At 39.3% G+C, this 18,625-nt stretch overlaps 1 protein-coding gene across 30 annotated transcripts in view; it reads left to right on the forward strand.

The window, feature by feature from the left end:
• SYNJ1 (synaptojanin 1) overlaps window positions 1-15,874 on the forward strand; it is an 87,812-nt gene extending 71,938 nt beyond the window's left edge. For 10 of the 30 annotated variants that reach the window (XM_082723347.1, XM_082723345.1, XM_082723346.1 and 7 more), the window contains 7 exons: window positions 79-117; window positions 1,819-1,866; window positions 3,112-3,150; window positions 3,289-3,359; window positions 5,667-5,775; window positions 6,009-6,226; window positions 12,845-15,874. In XM_082723347.1, coding sequence (XP_082579473.1) covers window positions 79-117; window positions 1,819-1,866; window positions 3,112-3,150; window positions 3,289-3,359; window positions 5,667-5,775; window positions 6,009-6,226; window positions 12,845-13,648 — 1,328 coding nt within the window. In that variant the 3' untranslated portion in view covers window positions 13,649-15,874. Of the gene's footprint in view, window positions 1-78; window positions 118-1,818; window positions 1,867-3,111; window positions 3,151-3,288; window positions 3,360-5,666; window positions 5,776-6,008; window positions 6,227-10,391; window positions 10,416-12,844 lie in introns of all 30 variants that reach the window. The other 20 variants (XM_082723324.1, XM_082723343.1, XM_082723327.1 and 17 more) reach the window with 7 other exon arrangements.
• The last annotated feature ends 2,751 nt before the right edge of the window (window positions 15,875-18,625 follow it).

Raw genomic sequence — 18,625 nt, forward strand, 5'->3', positions numbered from 1 at the left:
TGTAGTAAATCTTTGACATTTCAGTTCTTTATTTAATGTCCTTTCCTTTCTGCTGCATATTTTCTTATGAACTATAAGGGGCTAGGAGTCCTGCACCTGCTAGAAAAGAATTCGGAGGTAACTGTTTATATTTGTTACAATACATGCATCTTGGTTTATTAATCTTTTAGAATTTGATCCCTGTAATGGAGAGACATTTTAGATTTGTTTGGTAAAAGCCAAAGTGAATGATATTTATACTTCAAGTAAAAAAGAGCTCCAGACTTCCATTGTTTTCCTGTTAAGTAAAAGATCAGAGTTTAATTTTACTAATGAGCCAACTTGTTACAGGCTTCCATTCTCCAGGTGGACATAGTTAAATTACCAATCAAATACTGATAACGCTTTTTCTTAATAAATATAGTTAGGTTGGTTCTACAGATTTAATTCCCCCAAATCACTTTAATTTCAAAAGAAATTCAGGTATAGTAAATATAGAACGTTTTCCAAGTATTTGCTTAGTGATGCTCTAGTACTTTCCTTTTCTAGGAATTTAGCAAATCTAGTGATTAGCAAAATTTCCTAGCAATGCAAATTGAAGCTATGATTTTCTGAAATATATCTTTCATTTTGCATGGCTTTATCATAACTTGTCATAAAACTCATGCTTCGCTTTTTTTTTAACATGAGAATGATTTTATTTTTTACAATAAGGAAATGTTTATTAACAAATGGGTCTTTTTAAAAAAAGTGTACTTTGGTTTACATGAAAATTTCTCACAAAAGTCAGTTAAATGTGTGTATTTGATAAGTTCATTTAATCTAGTTCTCAGGAGAGGATGAGCCAAGTGATCATAGTTCTGTAGAAGAGCCTTTACAGATCCACTGTTACTACTGTTAAGGTGCACTCCCTATACGTGTGTGGTCATTCTGTTTCTACTCCGGCTGCCTAATGCTGTTGCTGACCGATTCACATGTTATCCCAGGCTGTCTCTGCTTATATTTTGATCTTAAGGACTTTGTATAAAAGCTCAATTATTTCAGCCTGATAGCTTCTGCAGAATGCTGCTAGACAATAACTTTTCCATCAACTGACAAAAAAAAATTAATTGTCCCCATTTTAAACTCCTGCTTTTATTTATATTTTAATGATAACACCTAATTATCCTCTTCCTTCAATTAGGAAAGCAACCTGCAGAAAATAAATACATTTTTAAATGAATTTGTGAAAAGTTATATCAAACTTAACCTAAAATCTGACTTAGTTTTTAAAAACTGCTTCTTTTCATAATTCTTTTGTAGGCAATGTTTGCACCTTACTTTTTGAACCCTATAAACTATTAACTCCTTTAAGGCAATAACTTAGAGAAAGTCATTACAGTACCTTTAGAGTTTTCTTAAAATAATGCATCAAAAACTAACTTCTAAGAAACTCATATAGTCCCATAGGAATTTAAAATGAAATTGATCTGTGATTTCTTTTTCCTTTTTGACTGTGAAATATTAGAGCTTTTATTAGTGGTATAACTGAATATAATGAGATGATCAGAAAGCCAAGGCTTTCATTAAGAGATTTTAAAATTCCCCAGAGCTCGTAACCTGATGTAAAAAGAAAATTGTCATTGCCTTTCTATCCTGTTTGAGGAAGGGGAGGCCTTGGGGTTTCGGCTAGGCTTCTGAAGTCACTTTGGTTTGTATTAATATCTTTGAAGAAGTTAAAGCAGTGAAAGAACCTTTTAGCAAAAGTCAGTTGGATGCAGGAATTGTTTTGTGTGCCTGCCTTTCGTTCTGTGCTGTGGGCCCTGAGCAATATACAGCTTCTGTTCTTTCTCTGCAAAGGTGTTGGAGCCCCTCCCAGTCCTGGGGCAGCTAGGCGAGAGATGGAAGGTAACAAGACTTCTGCATCATAGAAACAGACCTCTCATCTCACTGCTAAATGTCAGCCCCCCAGTGTGTTAAAGGCACACTAAATCTGTCCTTAGTCTGCCTGTAAACCTCCCCCTCCTCCGTGTACGCCGTGTAACCTCGTACTTTCTCTCTTCTCATTCCGTGTTGTGGATCGTTCCTAACGGGCTACCCAGTTAATTTCCCTGTGATTCTTACGTTGTATTGCACTCTGTTTTGTATATATTTCATATCTACTTAGGATGTGGAATTACTGTACAGTGTTATTTTAAGAAAAATGCCTTTCAAAATTATTTTCAGAGTAAGTCAAACATTTAGAAATGTACTATACCAACTCTGCAGTTTTAAAAATTAATAATTATCCTGAAACCCTATTAATTCAGGTCCAAGAATAAGTATTTCGTGGGTGATTTCAAATAACATGAATTTTTTATGTATAATGATGCTGAACTAAATTTGCTTAAAAGATCATTTAGACTAAAAGCCATTCATTAAGATTATAGTTATCAAAGGGCTGATGTATTTAATATGACAATTGTACTTGAATTTCCTTTAAAAAATATTAAATTTGAAATGCCACCCATAATAGTCCCCCATGCTCTTTTTGGCCCCCAGAGTGATTTATTTCATTTCGTTTGTCTAATATCTTTCTAGTGAATTTGAACTGCATATTAACACTGTCTTCCATAAGGCAAATACTTAGTTGCGAGATGTGCCTTCCTTCTACTTTAATCAAAGGATTTTGTTGTAGAACTCTAAAATACCTCATCATAAGATTCCTTTATCCACAGTGATAGCTACAGCACGAAGCTCTAAAACAGGGTTGTTAGGAGCCCCTGATATAACCTAGAAAATGCTCTGTATGCTGGGGAGCAGAGGTAGTAGGGTCACATCTTGCCGCCATTCACACAAGCTGACCTTATGTTTTCAAGGTTCACAGGAGAGAACTCTGTTGGGAAGGTCACCTTAGAAGTCACCCTGTGAGTGAGAGATCAGACTGAGGGCTAAGTTGTCTCGCATGAATGTCACTCTGAGTATTCTAATTTTTCTCTCTTTTGGGGCATTTCCTTCAGGACAGATAGTAGCCTTCATCGTTATCCAAACCTTTGGTTCCCATCTCATGCCCCCATCTATGCTGGTAATGAAACAGAACAGCCAACTGATGTTACGCAGTGTTGCTTGATTGCTTACTTATGACTCATTTCTTTTCCCCTTCATGCTTCAAAGCACCCAAAAGTCCTGGAACTACACGGAAAGATAATATAGGTAAAAGCACTTGAATTTAGCTCCTTAACCTTAAAACTGGACCATGTAGACACTTGGGATAGAAGTACATGGGTTCTTATTTCTTTCTCTAAAAAAAAAAAAAAAACTTAAACACATGGTGTGATGTCTTTGTTTCAGGACGCAATCAGCCTTCTCCTCAGGCAGGACTCACAGGCCCAGGACCTGCTGGATACAGTGCAGCCAGACCGGTAGGCAACACCTAGCCTGAGGGCCAGTGGGTTTAGGGTCTGGGTTCTGGTTTACTGTCAGTCGGGTGTGTTATCTCAGAAAACCACGTGTCAGGGCCTAGTTTCCTCAACTCTAAAATGAGGGAAAGGCACTTGATGACCTCCAGGGTACCCTTTAAAGATAACATTAACTCTTCAAAGATAACAAACACCCAGAGAACAAATAATCCAATCAAGAAATGGGCAGAAGCCATGAACAAGACATTTCTGCAAAGAAGACACCCGAATGGCTAACAGACACATGAAAAGTGCTCAACATCACTCGGCCTCAGGGAAATACAAATCCAAACCACAGTGAGGTACCACCTCACACCAGTCAGAATGGCTAAAATTAACAAGTCAGAAAAAACAGATGTTGGTGAGGACACAGAGAAGGGGAACCCTCCTACACTGTTGGTGGGGATGCACGCTGGTGCAGTCACTCTGGAAAACAGTATGGAGGTTCTTCAGAAAGTTGAAAATAGAGCTACCCTATGAGCCAGCAATTGCACTACTACTATTTACCCAGAAGATACAAATGTAGTAATCCGAAGGGGCATGTGCACCCCAGTTTTTAGAGCAGCAATGTCATAATAGCCAAACTATGGAAAGAGCCAAGTTGTCTATCAACAGATGAATGGATAAAGAAGATGTCATGCGTGCGTGCACATACACACACACACACACACACACACATATACACAGTGGAATACTATGCAGCCATCAAAAAGCCAAAATCTTGCTATTTGCAACAATGTGTTTGGAACTAGAGGGTATCATGCTAAGCAAAATAAGTAATCAGAGAAAGACAATTATCACATGATCTCTCTGATATAAGAAGTTTGAGAGGCAGAGTGGGGAGATCGTTGTGGGAAGGGAGGGGAAAATGAAATAAGTTGGAATCGGGAGGGAGACAAAGCATAAGAGACAAACTGAGGGTTGCTGGGGGTGGAGGGGGAGGGATGGGATGGCTGGATGATGGACATTGGGGAGGGCATGTGCTATGGTGAGTGCTGTGAGTTGTGTAAGACTGATGATTCACAGACCTGTATCCCTGAAACAAATAATACATTATATGTTAATAAAAACAAAAAAGTGAGATGCTAGGTATAAGGTAGAGCAAATGATTCTCTGAAACTAAGACTATAGCCGTCAAGGATAGTAAGTGATGTGTTTTTTTTTAATTTATTTTTTATTTATTTTCAGCATAACAGTATTCATTATTTTTTTCACCACACCCAGTGCTCCATGCAATCTGTGCCCTCTGTAATACCCACCACCTGGTACCCCGACCTCCCACCCCCCGCCCCTTCAAAACCCTCAGATTGTTTTTCAGAGTCCATAGTCTCTCATGGTGATGTGTTTTATTGCCATAGTATTAACTGACACTAAACCAAAGCTTTCTGTTTTACAGAAAAGTCTTTAGAAGTGTAGAAAAATTCATGGTGAATAAAGTTTTGTAAGAATTTTCCTTCCCTAATATATATATATATATAAAATATATACATATGTATATACATATATATACATATATATAAAATATATATATATATATATATAAAATATATACAAACACACACACACATACTTTATTATTTGAACAAAAGTGATGTCCTTCAGTATTTATGGTCCCTAAATAACTTAGAATCTCAAAGTTTATGAGATGGCAGTGTGTTTGGGCAGCTTTTTAAGGCATTATCTCAGTAATTAATGAGGATAGAAAGTCATCCTTTGAGAAGAAGAATTTTATAGCCGGATCGCAAGGGAGAACATTTATGATAGGAGTCAGTGTACTAACTGGTTCTGAAGGTAAGAAGAGTCCGGGCGTGGATGGTGCCACTGGGCTTTTCCCTTCCCTGTAAATCTGGGGTTTTCTGTGTTTAGCCTTTGTTCTCGTACACACGAAATTACTCTAATATTTACCCAAATGAACATTTTCTCTGGAATCTAACAAGTAAGTAATAAAAGAAGATGAAAACCAGAACCAGTGGCTTGTCCAGTGGTGCCTGGCACTGGATGGGGGCCCTTGCTTAGTTGTGGGACCCTGGAGCTAGAGCTCTTGAAGAAGAGCAGGGGCTGCTTCTGATGAAACCGCTTCTAATTCCTAGTAAGAAACGGGTAGAGCATTTCTGAGACAGAAAGCTTTGTCTTTCCTGTTGTAGCTGTCTAGTTAACACCCACCCTAAAAGTCCTTTATCGCATATAATATTACACCCCGCATTAACGTGTCTGTGGCGGGGCGCCTGGGCTGAGTAAATGTCTCAAATGTTTTTTTTCCCCCATTTTTAGACTATTCCGCCCCGTGCTGGAGTGATCAGTGCCCCGCAGAGCCATGCTCGGGCATCTGCTGGCAGACTGACCCCTGAAGGCCAAAGCAAACCACCAGAAGTGGCGAAAGGTAGACCCCGTATTAGAAATTCTAGTTTCATTCTGAAATTTTTCACGTGCCCTTTTCCCCTCCTCTCACCTTCCGCAACGTACTCAGGTAGGGATGCCCTTCCTTCTCCCGGCAGCAAGAAATGAGGCTGCTCGGTCGGGGAGCGGGGGACAAGAACACCCAACACCTCACAGCAGGAAGAACAGAATATGTTTTTCTAGAAAATACCTAACATCTGAAAATTCATTCTGTAGGATCTGTTCTTCTTCCTGAACCGCTGAAGCCTCAGGCTGCCCTGCCTGTGCAGCCTTCTCCGCCCCCGCCTGGTCAGAAGCTGCAGGAGCCTCTTGTCCCTGTCGCGGCCCCTTCGCCTCAGCCTGCCGCCCAGCCCAACTTGGAAACGCCGCCTCAGCCACCCCCTCGCAGCAGGTCGTCCCACAGCTTGCCTTCGGAGCCTTCCTCACAACCACAGGTAAGGCCCGCGGATGAACAAGATCGCCCTAAAAAGCCTCTGGCGTAGTCTTTGCTGAGATCAGGGGTTCTCAGAGAGCAAGCTTGAAATCAGGGTCTCGAGGGCATTTCCAAGTGGTTCCCGGGCTGTTTTATCTTGTTAACATTTACAGTGCTTGTGACTTTTTCATTTTTTTAAATGCACATTTTACTTTGGATAGTTAATATATTAGGACGAACAGGAGTGTATTTTTCTCATTGTTCACAGCTAGTATATTAGTTTGGGCTTTCACTTTCTGGAGCGAGATGCCTTACCATTTGGCAGTGTGGTGAATTTCCAGCAAGCAGAGAATAATCCTTTGGTTCCTCCAGTGGCAACTGGTAGTCCTTCTCTGTGGCGGAGTGGGCCCTGGGGTCCTCAGGTGTTTCCGGGTCAGTCATTGGACCAGTTTAGATGTTTTGGCTGTGTGCTCAATGACCAAGTAGAAACCATCCAAAGAATGAGGTCACCTCATTAGTGTTGCACAGAAAGCATTGCCATTGCCTTCATGGGTGAAAATCAGAGGATCACAAGGACTTTTGCTCTACCGACCTGACTTCACACTGGAAAGACTTGTGGTGTGTACATACAGTTTTTTTTATACAGGGGTCGTCATGCAAGTTAAATTGCTCTACTTTATTGGATGTGATTTTACTTTGTTATATACATTCTGGTAAAATAGTTAAAATTCGTGCTTAGTAAGAACACTTTTTGTTGTCCAGCCTTACAATTTATTTTATCCCAAAGTTTTAACTTGAAAATGCCATCAAGGCCAAAGAAATGAGTAAAGCTTTAGAAGTCTGCTTTTAAACTTTGTGAAGATCTAAAACACACAAATAGTACACATTGGCAAATGCCCCTTAGGCACATTTATAAATAATAGTTTGTATCTATTTTTTCAGATATCTGGAGATGTCCAGCTAGTAGGCAGAAGTCAACAGCTTCTTGGGCTTCTATGTGGTGAAATACAGATATTAAAGTAAACATGGGTCTTAAAATGACTATTGCTAACACTCAGCTCTTTCCCAGACAGTTGGTCACCTTTGTAAAAACTCAAGAAGTATATATAATTGAGAGAAATAAAATGTTCTCTTAAGCTGATGAATAGCATAAAGTATTCTACATTTTTTTAGTTCAGAAAATTGAGGACGTTGGTGATATATAAAACACTGTAGAAATCCTTCAAACCACAAATGTCCACTATTCCTTTCTCTCTTCCAGTCCCCTTTTAGTGAGTCCTGAATTTTTCTTCTCATTTTCTTGTAAATGTGTACTCTTGGTTTTTTTGGTTTTGTTTTGTTTTTATGTAATTGGAGGGCAGGGTGCCTGGGTGACTCAGTCGGTTGGGCACCAGACTCTTGATTTTGGCTTAGATCGTGACCTCAGGTTCTTGAGATCCAGCCCCATCTCGGGCTCTGCACTCATGGGGAGTCTGCTTGAGGTTCTCTCCCTCTCTGTCAGCCCCTTCCCCATGCACACACGCACACCCTCTCTTTCTCTCTCAAATAAGTAAATCTTAAAGAACAATTTTTTTTAACTTTATTGGAATACCCAAAGGAATGTTGAATAAACTTTTTTTAGATATAATTGGAGAGCAAAAAACTTTCAAACTAGCCATCTTAGACCTTTCTACTACTTTTTTAAGAGAGGAAGTGAGCCTCTATTTTATAGTAAAAGTGAACCTTAATTCCTAAGTCTGTAACGGTTTAAGTATTCTTAGACCAGTATGAACATAGATACAGTACTCTGGAAAACTCGAGAAAGAGCCAACTGTTCAGTAAGATTGCAGTTTTCAGTAGAAAACAACACGGATGTACCATAGGGCGAATATTTCCATGACTACTGCATTATCATTTTCTTTTTTTTTTTTTTTTAAAGATTTTATTTATTTATTTGACAGACAGAGATCACAAGTAGGCAGAGAGGCAGGCAGAGAGAGAGAGAGAGAGAGAGAGGGAAGCAGGCTCCCTGCGGAGCAGAGAGCCTGATGCGGGGCTCGATCCCAGGACCCTGAGATCATGACCCGAGCCGAAGGCAGCAGCCCAACCCACTGAGCCACCCAGGCGCCCCGCATTATCATTTTCTTAGGTCATTTTCTGTTGTTTTGATTTCTGTTTTTCATCGGAATGGGTATGGTGATTTGGGGGCAGACAGCATGTGCTTCCTGTGTGGCCTGGTAGAGAACATTCTCCTCGAATCTTGTATTACCCACTTCTTTGAAACTACCAAAGATGTTTGTTTTAAATTCTAAATATTCTTTTTACTTTAGTCGTTGATACCAGATTCCTCCAAACATTACACACACACACTTTTCTCTCTTGGGGGAGCAGGGGGTCTTGTTTGTGTGCAGGCTTGTCTTCGGAAAGGATCACAGAGTGGTTCATTTCCTCCATGGAGAGGAGAGTGCTGGGGGTTGGGAAGGAAGGGAGGCATTTTAGCTTCTCGTACCTCTTGGATTTTGAACCATAAAAATAATGCCTATTCAAAAAATATTAAATGCCTAAAATTTAAAAATCTCCCAGAGCTATAGGTTGAAAACGATAAGAATTTAAAATAGGACGTATCTGATATTTTGGTAATGTGTAATTTTTACAAGTCTTTGTTATTAATTCTGCTCCAAATCTACAAGGTATTTAAAACATAAAAACATACATGGCCCAGCTTTCCTTTTTATTATTATTTAAATGGTCTTTGACTCTATAATTTTCTACAGAGAAGATTTGTCCAATGCAGATGACTATATAACATGTACAAAATGTAGAAATGCCTTCCTTCTCTGCCTGACATCTGGCACCTTAGTCATCTGATTGTCATCTAAGAACTGGAAGTCAGGAAATTCAGCCAGAGATGAAGGAACAGCCTCACTGCTATACTGTAGTCCTGAGAGCTGACAGGGAGGGAAGACCACGGAAGAGACCACGTAGGAAATCTCAGCATTCTGGATCTAGTCAATACCTCCGACCCTCTTCTCTCAGTGTCAAAGCCAAGACACGTAGCCCTGACATCATCGAAAAAGTACTCGTTTAAATCCAGGAGTCCTCATGTTTAGTAATCAGGAAACTCTATTCACGTTTAATATACTTCAGAGTGGTGACTTCCTCAATTGTAAAAATGAGTTTTGATATTTTAAAATAAGGTAAGCTTTAGATATTGGGGAAGATTTGCTCAAAACTGTTTTTGAGACTGTATTAAAAAAAATACTGTGTTATGGAAAGATGATTTCATTTTTAAACAACAAAAATAGGCTCTGGTTTTTTATTTTGTTGTACCTTACCACAAATAAATTCTGAGGTGAATTAATGATAGTGTTATCATCCTTCTAAAAATTTGCTTAATATAGAATATGCCTGGATCCTGGTCATTTTGTTAAAATAAATACTGATTTTTCAATAGGGTAGTACCTTTACAAAGTACTCTTCTCTCATGGTGATAACCCCATGGGCTGTCTTGTGGCTGTTGTCCTCTTCCTGGGCTGCCGTAACAAAAACGGGGTGGCTGAAACCACAGGAATGTGTGTTCTTAGAGCTCTGGAGGCTTGAAGTCTGAGATCAGGATACCAACACAGCTGGGTTCTGGTGAGGGTTCATTTCCCAGCTTGCAGACTGCTTCTCGCTGTGTGCTCACATGACCTTTCCTCGGGCCTTCCAGAGGGGGAGAGAGCCAGCTCTCTGACATGTCCTTTCATGAGGGCACAGATCCCTCACGAGTCCCCACCCTCCTGGCCTCAAATAACCCCAGTCACCCCCCAGAGGCCCCACCTCCGAACACCATCCCACTGAGAGTTAGGGCTTCACCGTAGGACTTGGCAGCAGCAGGGGGACATTAGACTGCTTTTCTTAGAGATCCCAAACCTATTTGGGATATTACTTTTGTAGGAACAAAATTTGGAAGTGGCTAGTCATCCGCCTCTGACAGAACTGAAGTTTGAGCCTGAATTTAACGATACATTTTTTTTAATGCAAAATTACAAAAGAAATTAGAGTTGTCTCTTGAACGCATGCTGTGACCTGCACATTTTGCCGCCCTCAGGTTCTGTGTATAATACAGACATAAAAGCATTTTGAAGACTGAATTGTTAGGGTTGCCGGTTGGTCTCAGATTGTCCTCCTAACGCTCTCCTTTGATGTCTGTGTTCCCTTTCTCAAAGCAGGAGCAAGCATCAGGGTAACAGGTATTGGACTCTTTCTCAATCTTATCTGTGCTTTTCATCTGTCTTAGCACATTAGATGTATGAATCTTTTGCTTCATACATCTAAAGTCTCACCCATTTTTAAAACCACCTGTCCACATTAATAAATTCTATTATCATACCATAAACGTGCTTTTTTTTCTTAATATTTCGAATTTTTAGGAACCATTTTAGTTCTTGTTAATGCTTTACCATTTTTTTGCTTTGTTTTTTTATGAAAATTAACAAAACTAAAAAGTATATCTCCAAGAAGGTAAGCTTTAGGTATTAGAAAGTCTGTTTGGCAAGACCAAACTGGGTCATGGTTTTAATAATGGCATTAGTACATAAATAGAAAAGTCAACCTTTTTTATTGGGTTTCTTTTGGGAATTTTTTTTTCAAAGAATTTTACTAACAGGATTATTTTTGGTAAGGAAGAACTGATGATTTAGAATGATAAAAGTTAATATTATAATAGGATTATTTTAAGGTCCTTCCAACACCTTTCTCTGTAAAGCTACCATCATTTTAAAAATGTTAATTCACAAATCCTGCTGAAATTATAACTTAATTCTAATACAGTGAATGGTGGTGTGGCTCTCATTGTAATTTCAAGTGTTAATGGGTAAAATGATCCTGCTTCTGTCAAATTATACTTAATATATTTTGAAAACAAATTTTTTTGCATATAAAAATAAAGATATTTAAATGTAGAGCATTCACTTGCCAAGGGCCTGCTATTCTAAAGTGTGCAAAACATAAAATTCTCCTTTCTGTGTTGTTCATCTGCCATGGGAGAATTGGGTCCCAGACCCGACTGGGTACTGCCATTTTGTTGTATTAATCGTAATAATCCAGAGATTATCAGTAATGTAGAGTTAATTGTAATTTTTTATGTCTCCAATAGATTTCTCTTAAGCAGATTTTCATATATAAATGTTTACCTTTAATACACTTAGAATACAGTTTTGCATCTGTTAAATGTTTACTTTTGTACAAATTTATTATCATATTAAGTTGAAATAAACATGCTTGTTTGTTCAATTATAAAGTATGTCCTAGGACAATTGAATAAAACAATCATATACTTGAAAGTTACTCACTTAATGTAATTATACATGATTTCTTTATACAAATGAACAGCCTTCCCTATGGTTAAAGTAGCAAGTTACTGTTTCAAAATATGCAATTATGTTTTGGGGGAAGAACTGCTGTTCTCTTTTTCAGCGCAGTTCATGTACATTTAGTTATTTTGACTTCACAACTATCTGAATTCATTTCGGGTAGTGCTCCATTTTGTTACTTGCAGGGCTTGAGCTAAAATTCTCCCTCCCCTGCCCTTTCCAACCTAAAATTTGTCTTCTCTTTAAATACGGCATCAATATCCAAGTCATCTCTTTAGTTTCAATAATTACGTACAGTTGCTATTTTTTAAATTAAAATGAAGCGTCTGATGAGCTTATTTGCTGATAAGGCCAAGGTTCTCCTTCCCATAAGAAAGGTTGCCTTTGCTCAGGCTCATAGCCACGCTCTACTTCCACTGGTTTCTTTGTGAGCTAGGCACAGGGTGCACACCTGTTATGACCAAGAAGTAATTCGGAACACTCCTCCTCCCAGTTCACAGCCAACTCTGTCACGTAGAAAGGACTGTGTTGCACTCATCTCAGTTTTAGAGTACACCAAATAGAAAATGGGCTAACCCCCCTGCTTTTAAACGGTCACTGGGTATGATTATTAATAAGCACGTCTGTTTTGGAACATTTTATCATAAGATGAAGAGGGTCAACTGAGGAATATTGTCACATTGTTTGGTCTATGAAGGAGAAATTAAAAGGCAAAGAATGCTCCGAAAATTCTTTTTTCCAAATAGAAAAGATGTGTTGTCTTTAGCTTATGAATACAAATATACTAATAAAATCCATTTCATTCAAGAAGTTGAGTTTCCATAGTAACATTAACTTTAAATGAAAATATATTTAAAAGAACAATGAAACCACATCATCATCATAGATCGGTGTTGGAAGTCTAATGTATAGATTTAGCGTAAGTTCTGGATATGGGTTTCTGAAGTTTGTGCTAACATTTGATAGAACAGGGCATGAGCAAATGTCATTTGCTAATCCTGAACCTCCATTTTACCATACTAGGACTTGCATGAACGGAACAGTCTCTTTTTAATTTCTTCGGGGTTTAAAAAATGTGTGTAAAAGGGTTTATTTAGTACAGAGTTTTAAAAGAATAAGGTTTTAGTTGTTTCATCTTACCGAAACCACCAGAGTAACGAACTACACAAAGCCGTTTTTACTTTTAAGTTTGTATACTTGCCCCTCCAGAATGAATAATAATTGAGACAGGAAGCATAAGGGAGGTGTTAAAAACTATATATTACCTTTTTTTTTTTTTTCCTGACTATTGAGTGCTGTCTTTTCAGGTAAAAGCAAATGGAGTCTCTGCTGTCAGACTGGAATCACCCTTAAAGAGTGACCCGTTTGAAGATCTGTCATTTAATGTGCTTGCTGTATCCAAGCGTCAGTTATCTGTTCAAACATCATCTGTTCTAACTCCAAACCCAAAGGGGTTGGTTCAGTTGCCTTCTGCAACACAAAGTAACGTGACTACTTTGAGTTCTGTAAGTTGCATGCCTCCAATTCCAGCCCGGAGTAAATCCCAGGAAAATATGCGGTGTTCTCCAAACCCATTTGTTACTAGCTTGAGCAGCACAAATCCTTTTACGGACAGGACCACCACTCCCGGAAACCCATTTAGAGCCGAGTCTCAAGAATCTGAGGCAACTTCATGGCTCTCCAAAGAAGAGCCTGTTGCTAACAATCCTTTCCCTTCTCTGAAGCCTCTGGGTCGTACCAGTAGCAAGCCCGCATCTTCACTGGATTGTTTTAAGGACAGTTTTGATCTGCAGGGCCAGTCCACGGCAAAAATCAGCAACCCAAAAGGATGGGTAACCTTCGAGGAAGAAGATGACTTTGGTGTGAAAGGGAAGTCAAAGTTAGCTTGTCCAGACTTACTGGATCACCAGCCGAGTTCACTTTCTGGCTCCAGCACGACCTTTGATGATGACTGGAATAAAGGTACAAATGTTCCTTTCTGTGCATTGCCATCAAGAAGACCACCTCCACCTCCTGTCACTCTGCTCCCCCCTGCCACCACCCCTTCGGGAGCCCCTTTCACAACCTTGGCATCTAAGGCATCACCTACACTAGATTTTACAGAAAGATAAGGTTATGCAATAGAAAACAATTGTTTTTGTTTTGTTTTGTTTTGTTTTGGCAGGTTAGAGCCAAAAGAATTGGGCATTAGTTATTCATTATGTGCAATAAGTAATTGTTCAGTGCACTGATTTTGTCATAAAATACCACTATTTAATGTGTACAGAGTTGGAATATGTGTATATTGGAAATAAGGAAAAAAAGTCCTTCTCATTAATACCTGGAGTTTTGGTGTGTTTCTGTTTGGATAAGTAAGAGAGAGTAGTAGCCACAAACAGTGCTCAAAACTACTTTGGAAAAAAAGTAGTCCTTATTCAGAAATTCTTTGCCAGTCTTCTCTGAAGAAACTCAAAAACCCCAAACTTCTAGCTGACATTTCTGCCAGCTCTTTTGTACTTGAAAACAATTGGTGTTTCCAAGTATTCACCAAAGAGCTATCAAAGTTATACTGAAACAGTTTTGAAAGGCACGGCTTTAAAAAAAAGTGTGTGTATACACTACACACACACACACACACACACACATACACACTTTTATATAATTGTAAAACTCATAACTTAAATTCTAGGCTGTAACTCAGACCAGATTTTACCTAAAAGTTCTAACAGAATTCGCTTTTCAGTATTTCATTACCGAAAGGATGGCTATAAATGAAATTTGGACATTTCATTGACTTTCTTTCCAAACCTAGAATCTCACTACCAGATTGTCCTGCCATTCCGTCCTGCTCCTCTGAACACACACATCTTTGTTACTGCACTCCAGCACCCCCAAATGCTTCTCTCTGGGAGGGGGTTCTTGCAGCTGGAAGCAGTCGATTTTGTGGATGGACATTCCGGCCCTTACAAAAAAGCACTGTGGCCTTATCTGTCAGGAAGGCACATACCTCCAAGTTTAATGAGAGATTTTAGAGCTAAACGCACTCCCCTCTCTCTGCACTAAGGTGTCTGTCGCCCTTTTCCCTCCCGCACCTCGTCTTTGCTGCTTTCACTCTGGAACTTCGTTAGCAGGAAGGCAGCAGTCCTCAGAATGCCTGGAATTGGGGATCTACTCAGAATGCTTGGAATTGGGGAATTGGAGTGTGTGCTCTGTCCCCTTGAGAGGCTCCGTGATGCTGCTTTACATCATTAGAGACCACCCCTCAAATCACCTGTGGGTTTTGTCTCCTGCACTGCCAGTATGCAACTGATCCTGCTTTTATTAATTTTATGAAGTTCACAGAATTTTTACACAGTGTAGTATTTTGATACCATTCAGTAATCCCCAAAAGAAAACTCCTTGGGCAATAGTTGTTTTGTTGTTTAAGTTAAAATCATCTTTACCCGGTAAGACTTATATTAACGTTCCTTTTATATAAAGAGTTGTACATGTCCACCTAAATTCCATTGTCCACATTTAACCTTCAGAGAGGTGCATTGGGAGAATATCAGAAAATAGAATTCGGGCTAAGATTGTGTAAAATGGAGAAAAGCACAGCAAAATGAGTTGCACTCAAATATGTAAAGCAAATCTAGTAGGAAAAAAAGCACTTTTCTAAATGCTCAAATGTTATCAAAATACTATATTTATAGAAGTAATCCTCTCTCTGTTGACAGCCCAGATTTGCTGTTAGAAATAACTCTTGTGAGTTTTATATTGTGCTTTTTGAGGGTTCTAATCATTTCAGCAGTAGTATATTTTAAACAGCAGTATTACTATAAGCAGTGTGCTTCAGAATGTGAATTAACTTGTTGAAACTGTGGCTTTAACATCTATGTGATTAGTGTATATGGTATATGCTCTCCCTTAGCAGAATTCATTATCTACTTCACTAGTGCAGATCGCGGTTCTGTGAGCAATGTTTCCTATTGAGTATAAACTACTGTCTACAATATACATATCAGGCAGCAGCTCAGCCTTTATCAGGAAAACTATATTTGGCATGTTGCTGAAAGGACACAGAGTTCTGAAAGTCAAAGGTATGCTGCAAATAACTAGCCATTATTCTGTGTTATTAAAATATTTACCAGTTCTGTTAAAAGCAGAGCAGACATTAGACACTAAGGATCTCTTCGTGAATTCTTTGTTCTCTATAGTAGATTGCTGTTTATATGTAAGAATTTTATTGCTTATGTGGCATACAATATTTATAACTATATACTTTATAGAAATACAGTATTAAAGTCAGTGGTATACCAACATTCTGTACATATCCTGTGAAATGTGCTGTCATATGAAATAAATATATGTGTCTTTACCATGCTGACTGCTTTGCTCAAGAGGGAAGAATTTTTCTCAGCCACTTTCTTTGAACTTTTCGTATCCAAGTTTAATGACAGTTGGGGATTAACTCGCATTGTCAAATCAGGTTATTTTAATTCAAGACCCTGTTTCATCTGTTTCACTTCTCCATGTAATACTCTAGAAGTAAGAAGACATTCTGAGACTATAAATCATCATTAAGAAGTCTATGCACTTACTCTGTAAGAGAGGCCCTCATTCCAAGTCTTCTTGGCTTGAAAATAACACTGAAGCAGGAACGATGATTTTTTCACCCACAGCAAAAGAGACAAGTGGGGGGAGAAGGGAGATCGGCCCAAGGACAGCCAGGCGTAAGAGACTGACCCAAGAAGACCCAAAGTGTAAGAGCAAGGCTAGTAGTTCTTCTGGGTATTGGCTTTTTCATTCCTATATGATTGCTATTCAAGACAGTAGCCTTGATTCTTTTTATTTTTTAAAAGATTTTATTTATTTTAAAGCAAGAGAGAGAGTGTGAGCATGGGGGGGCGGGAGAGAGAGAGAGAACCTCAGGCAGGTTCCCTGCTGAGCACGGAGAGCCCACTGGGGGACTCGATGACATGACTCTGTGATCATGACCTGAACCAAAACCAAGAGTCATATGCTTAACCAACTGAGCTACCCGGGCACCCCAACCTTGATTCTTAAATCACTGAATTATGTTCATTAACCTCTAAAAAGTTATAGAGAATGATAGGCTTTTATTTATTTTTTTAAGATTTTATTTTTTTGACAGAGATCACATTTAGGCAGAGAGGCAGGCAGAGAGAGAGAGGAAGCAGGCTCCCCGCCAAGCATAGAGCCTGATGTGGGGCTCGATCCCAGGATCCTGAGATCATGACCTGAGCCAAAGGCAGACACTTAACCCAATGAGCCACACGAGTGCCCCGAGAATGATAAGCTTTTAAAGAAACTTTTGATTTTGATGATTGAGATATGTATATATATGCAGTTGTAAGAAATAATACAGAGAGATCCCATGTGCCCTTTAAGCAGTCCCCCCCTCCCAATTCCCTGCATGGTAACATTTTATAAAACCATAGTGTAATACTACCACCAGGACCTTAACATTGATGCAGAACAGTTCCATCGCTGGGAAGATCCTTTGTGCTGCCCTTTTCCCTCGCTGCCTTCCCATCCCTTCTCCTCTCACTTGTCCTTAACTCCCGGCAACAACAAATCTATTCTCCATTTTTATAATTTTGCCACTTCAAGAGTAGTATGTGACCTTTCAGGATTGACTTTTTTTATTCTGCATAATTCTCTGGAGATTCATCTAAATTGCATGTGTCAATACTCCATTCTTTTTTTTTTTTTATGATTTCATTTATTTTGGAGAGAGAGCATTTATGTTAGAGCATGAGCAGGAGGAAGAGCAGAGGAAGAGGGAGAGAGAGAGAGAATTCCACGCAGCCTCTGTGCTGAGGGCAGAGCCCAACACAGGGCTTGATCCCAGGACCCTGAGATCACGACCCAAGCCGAAATCAAGCATCAGACACTTAGCTGACTGAGCCACCCAGGCACCTCTAGTCCACTCCTTTTTATCGCCAAGTGGCATTTCATGGTATGGATGTACCACGGCTGGTTTAACCACTCACTCGCCCACTGAAGGACTTCTGGGTTGTTCCCAGTTGGGCGCTATTATAAATAAAGCTGCTACAAATATTCCTCTACAGATTTTTGGGTAAACATAAGTTTTCACTTCTCTGGGATAATGCCCAGGAGGAGTATAACTGGTGGATCATGGCATAGTAGCATGCTTGTATCTTAAAAAAACTGCCAAACTGTTTCCCAGAATGGACTATTTTACATTCCCATCAGCAATGTATGAGTGAGCCAATTTCTCTGCGTACTTGCCAGCATTTGTGGTTTTTTGTTTTAGCCATTTTAGTGGAGGATATATCATTGTGGCTTTGTTTCCTTAAAAGCTGATCATGGAGGGGTGCCTGAGTGGTTCAGTGGGTTAAGCATCTGCCTTTGGCTCAGGTCATGATCTCAGGGTCCTGGGATCGAGCCCCACATCAGGCTCTATGCTCGGCGGGGAGCCTGCTTCCCACCCCACGCCCCACATCTGCCTGCCTCTCTGCCTACCTGTGATCTCTGTCTGTCAAATAAACAAACAAACAAAAAAAGCTGATTGTAGGGAACGTCTTTTCATGTGTTCATTTGCCACCTAATATCTTCTCTAGTGAAATATGTGTCTTTTGCCTATTTTCTAAATGGACTGGGTTTTTTTTTTTTTTTACAATTGTGTTTTGAGGGTTGTCTATTCTGTATATTGGCCCTTTGTTAGCTATGTGCTTTGCAAATATTTCTTCCAATCTGTAACTTATCTTTTCATCCCCTTCACATGTAGCCTCAAGTCCACAAACTAACTATAGTAATGGTGATTGACACAGGACAACCAAACTCACAAAAAACTGATGTATAAATCAAAAATGCCTGTTCATTAGTTTTAGAAACATAAGTCTGACCACATCAAGATTTAGTGAACATGTGGAAGAATGGGAACTCATACACTGTTGTTGAGAAGAGTAGGTCAGCAAATTAATTCTAGAGAGCAACTTAACAATGTCCAGTAAGATTCATATACTCTATCTTAAGAAGTTTAACTTGTAGAGAAATTATAGTGCACATGGAGCAGGACATCCATTGTTTGTAATGGTACAAACCAGAAATACAATAACCACCAGCAGGGGAATGGAGTGACC

This window comes from Mustela nivalis, assembly GCF_964662115.1.
Source record: "Mustela nivalis genome assembly, chromosome: 1".
In the NCBI taxonomy this organism is placed as follows: Eukaryota; Metazoa; Chordata; class Mammalia; order Carnivora; family Mustelidae; genus Mustela; species Mustela nivalis.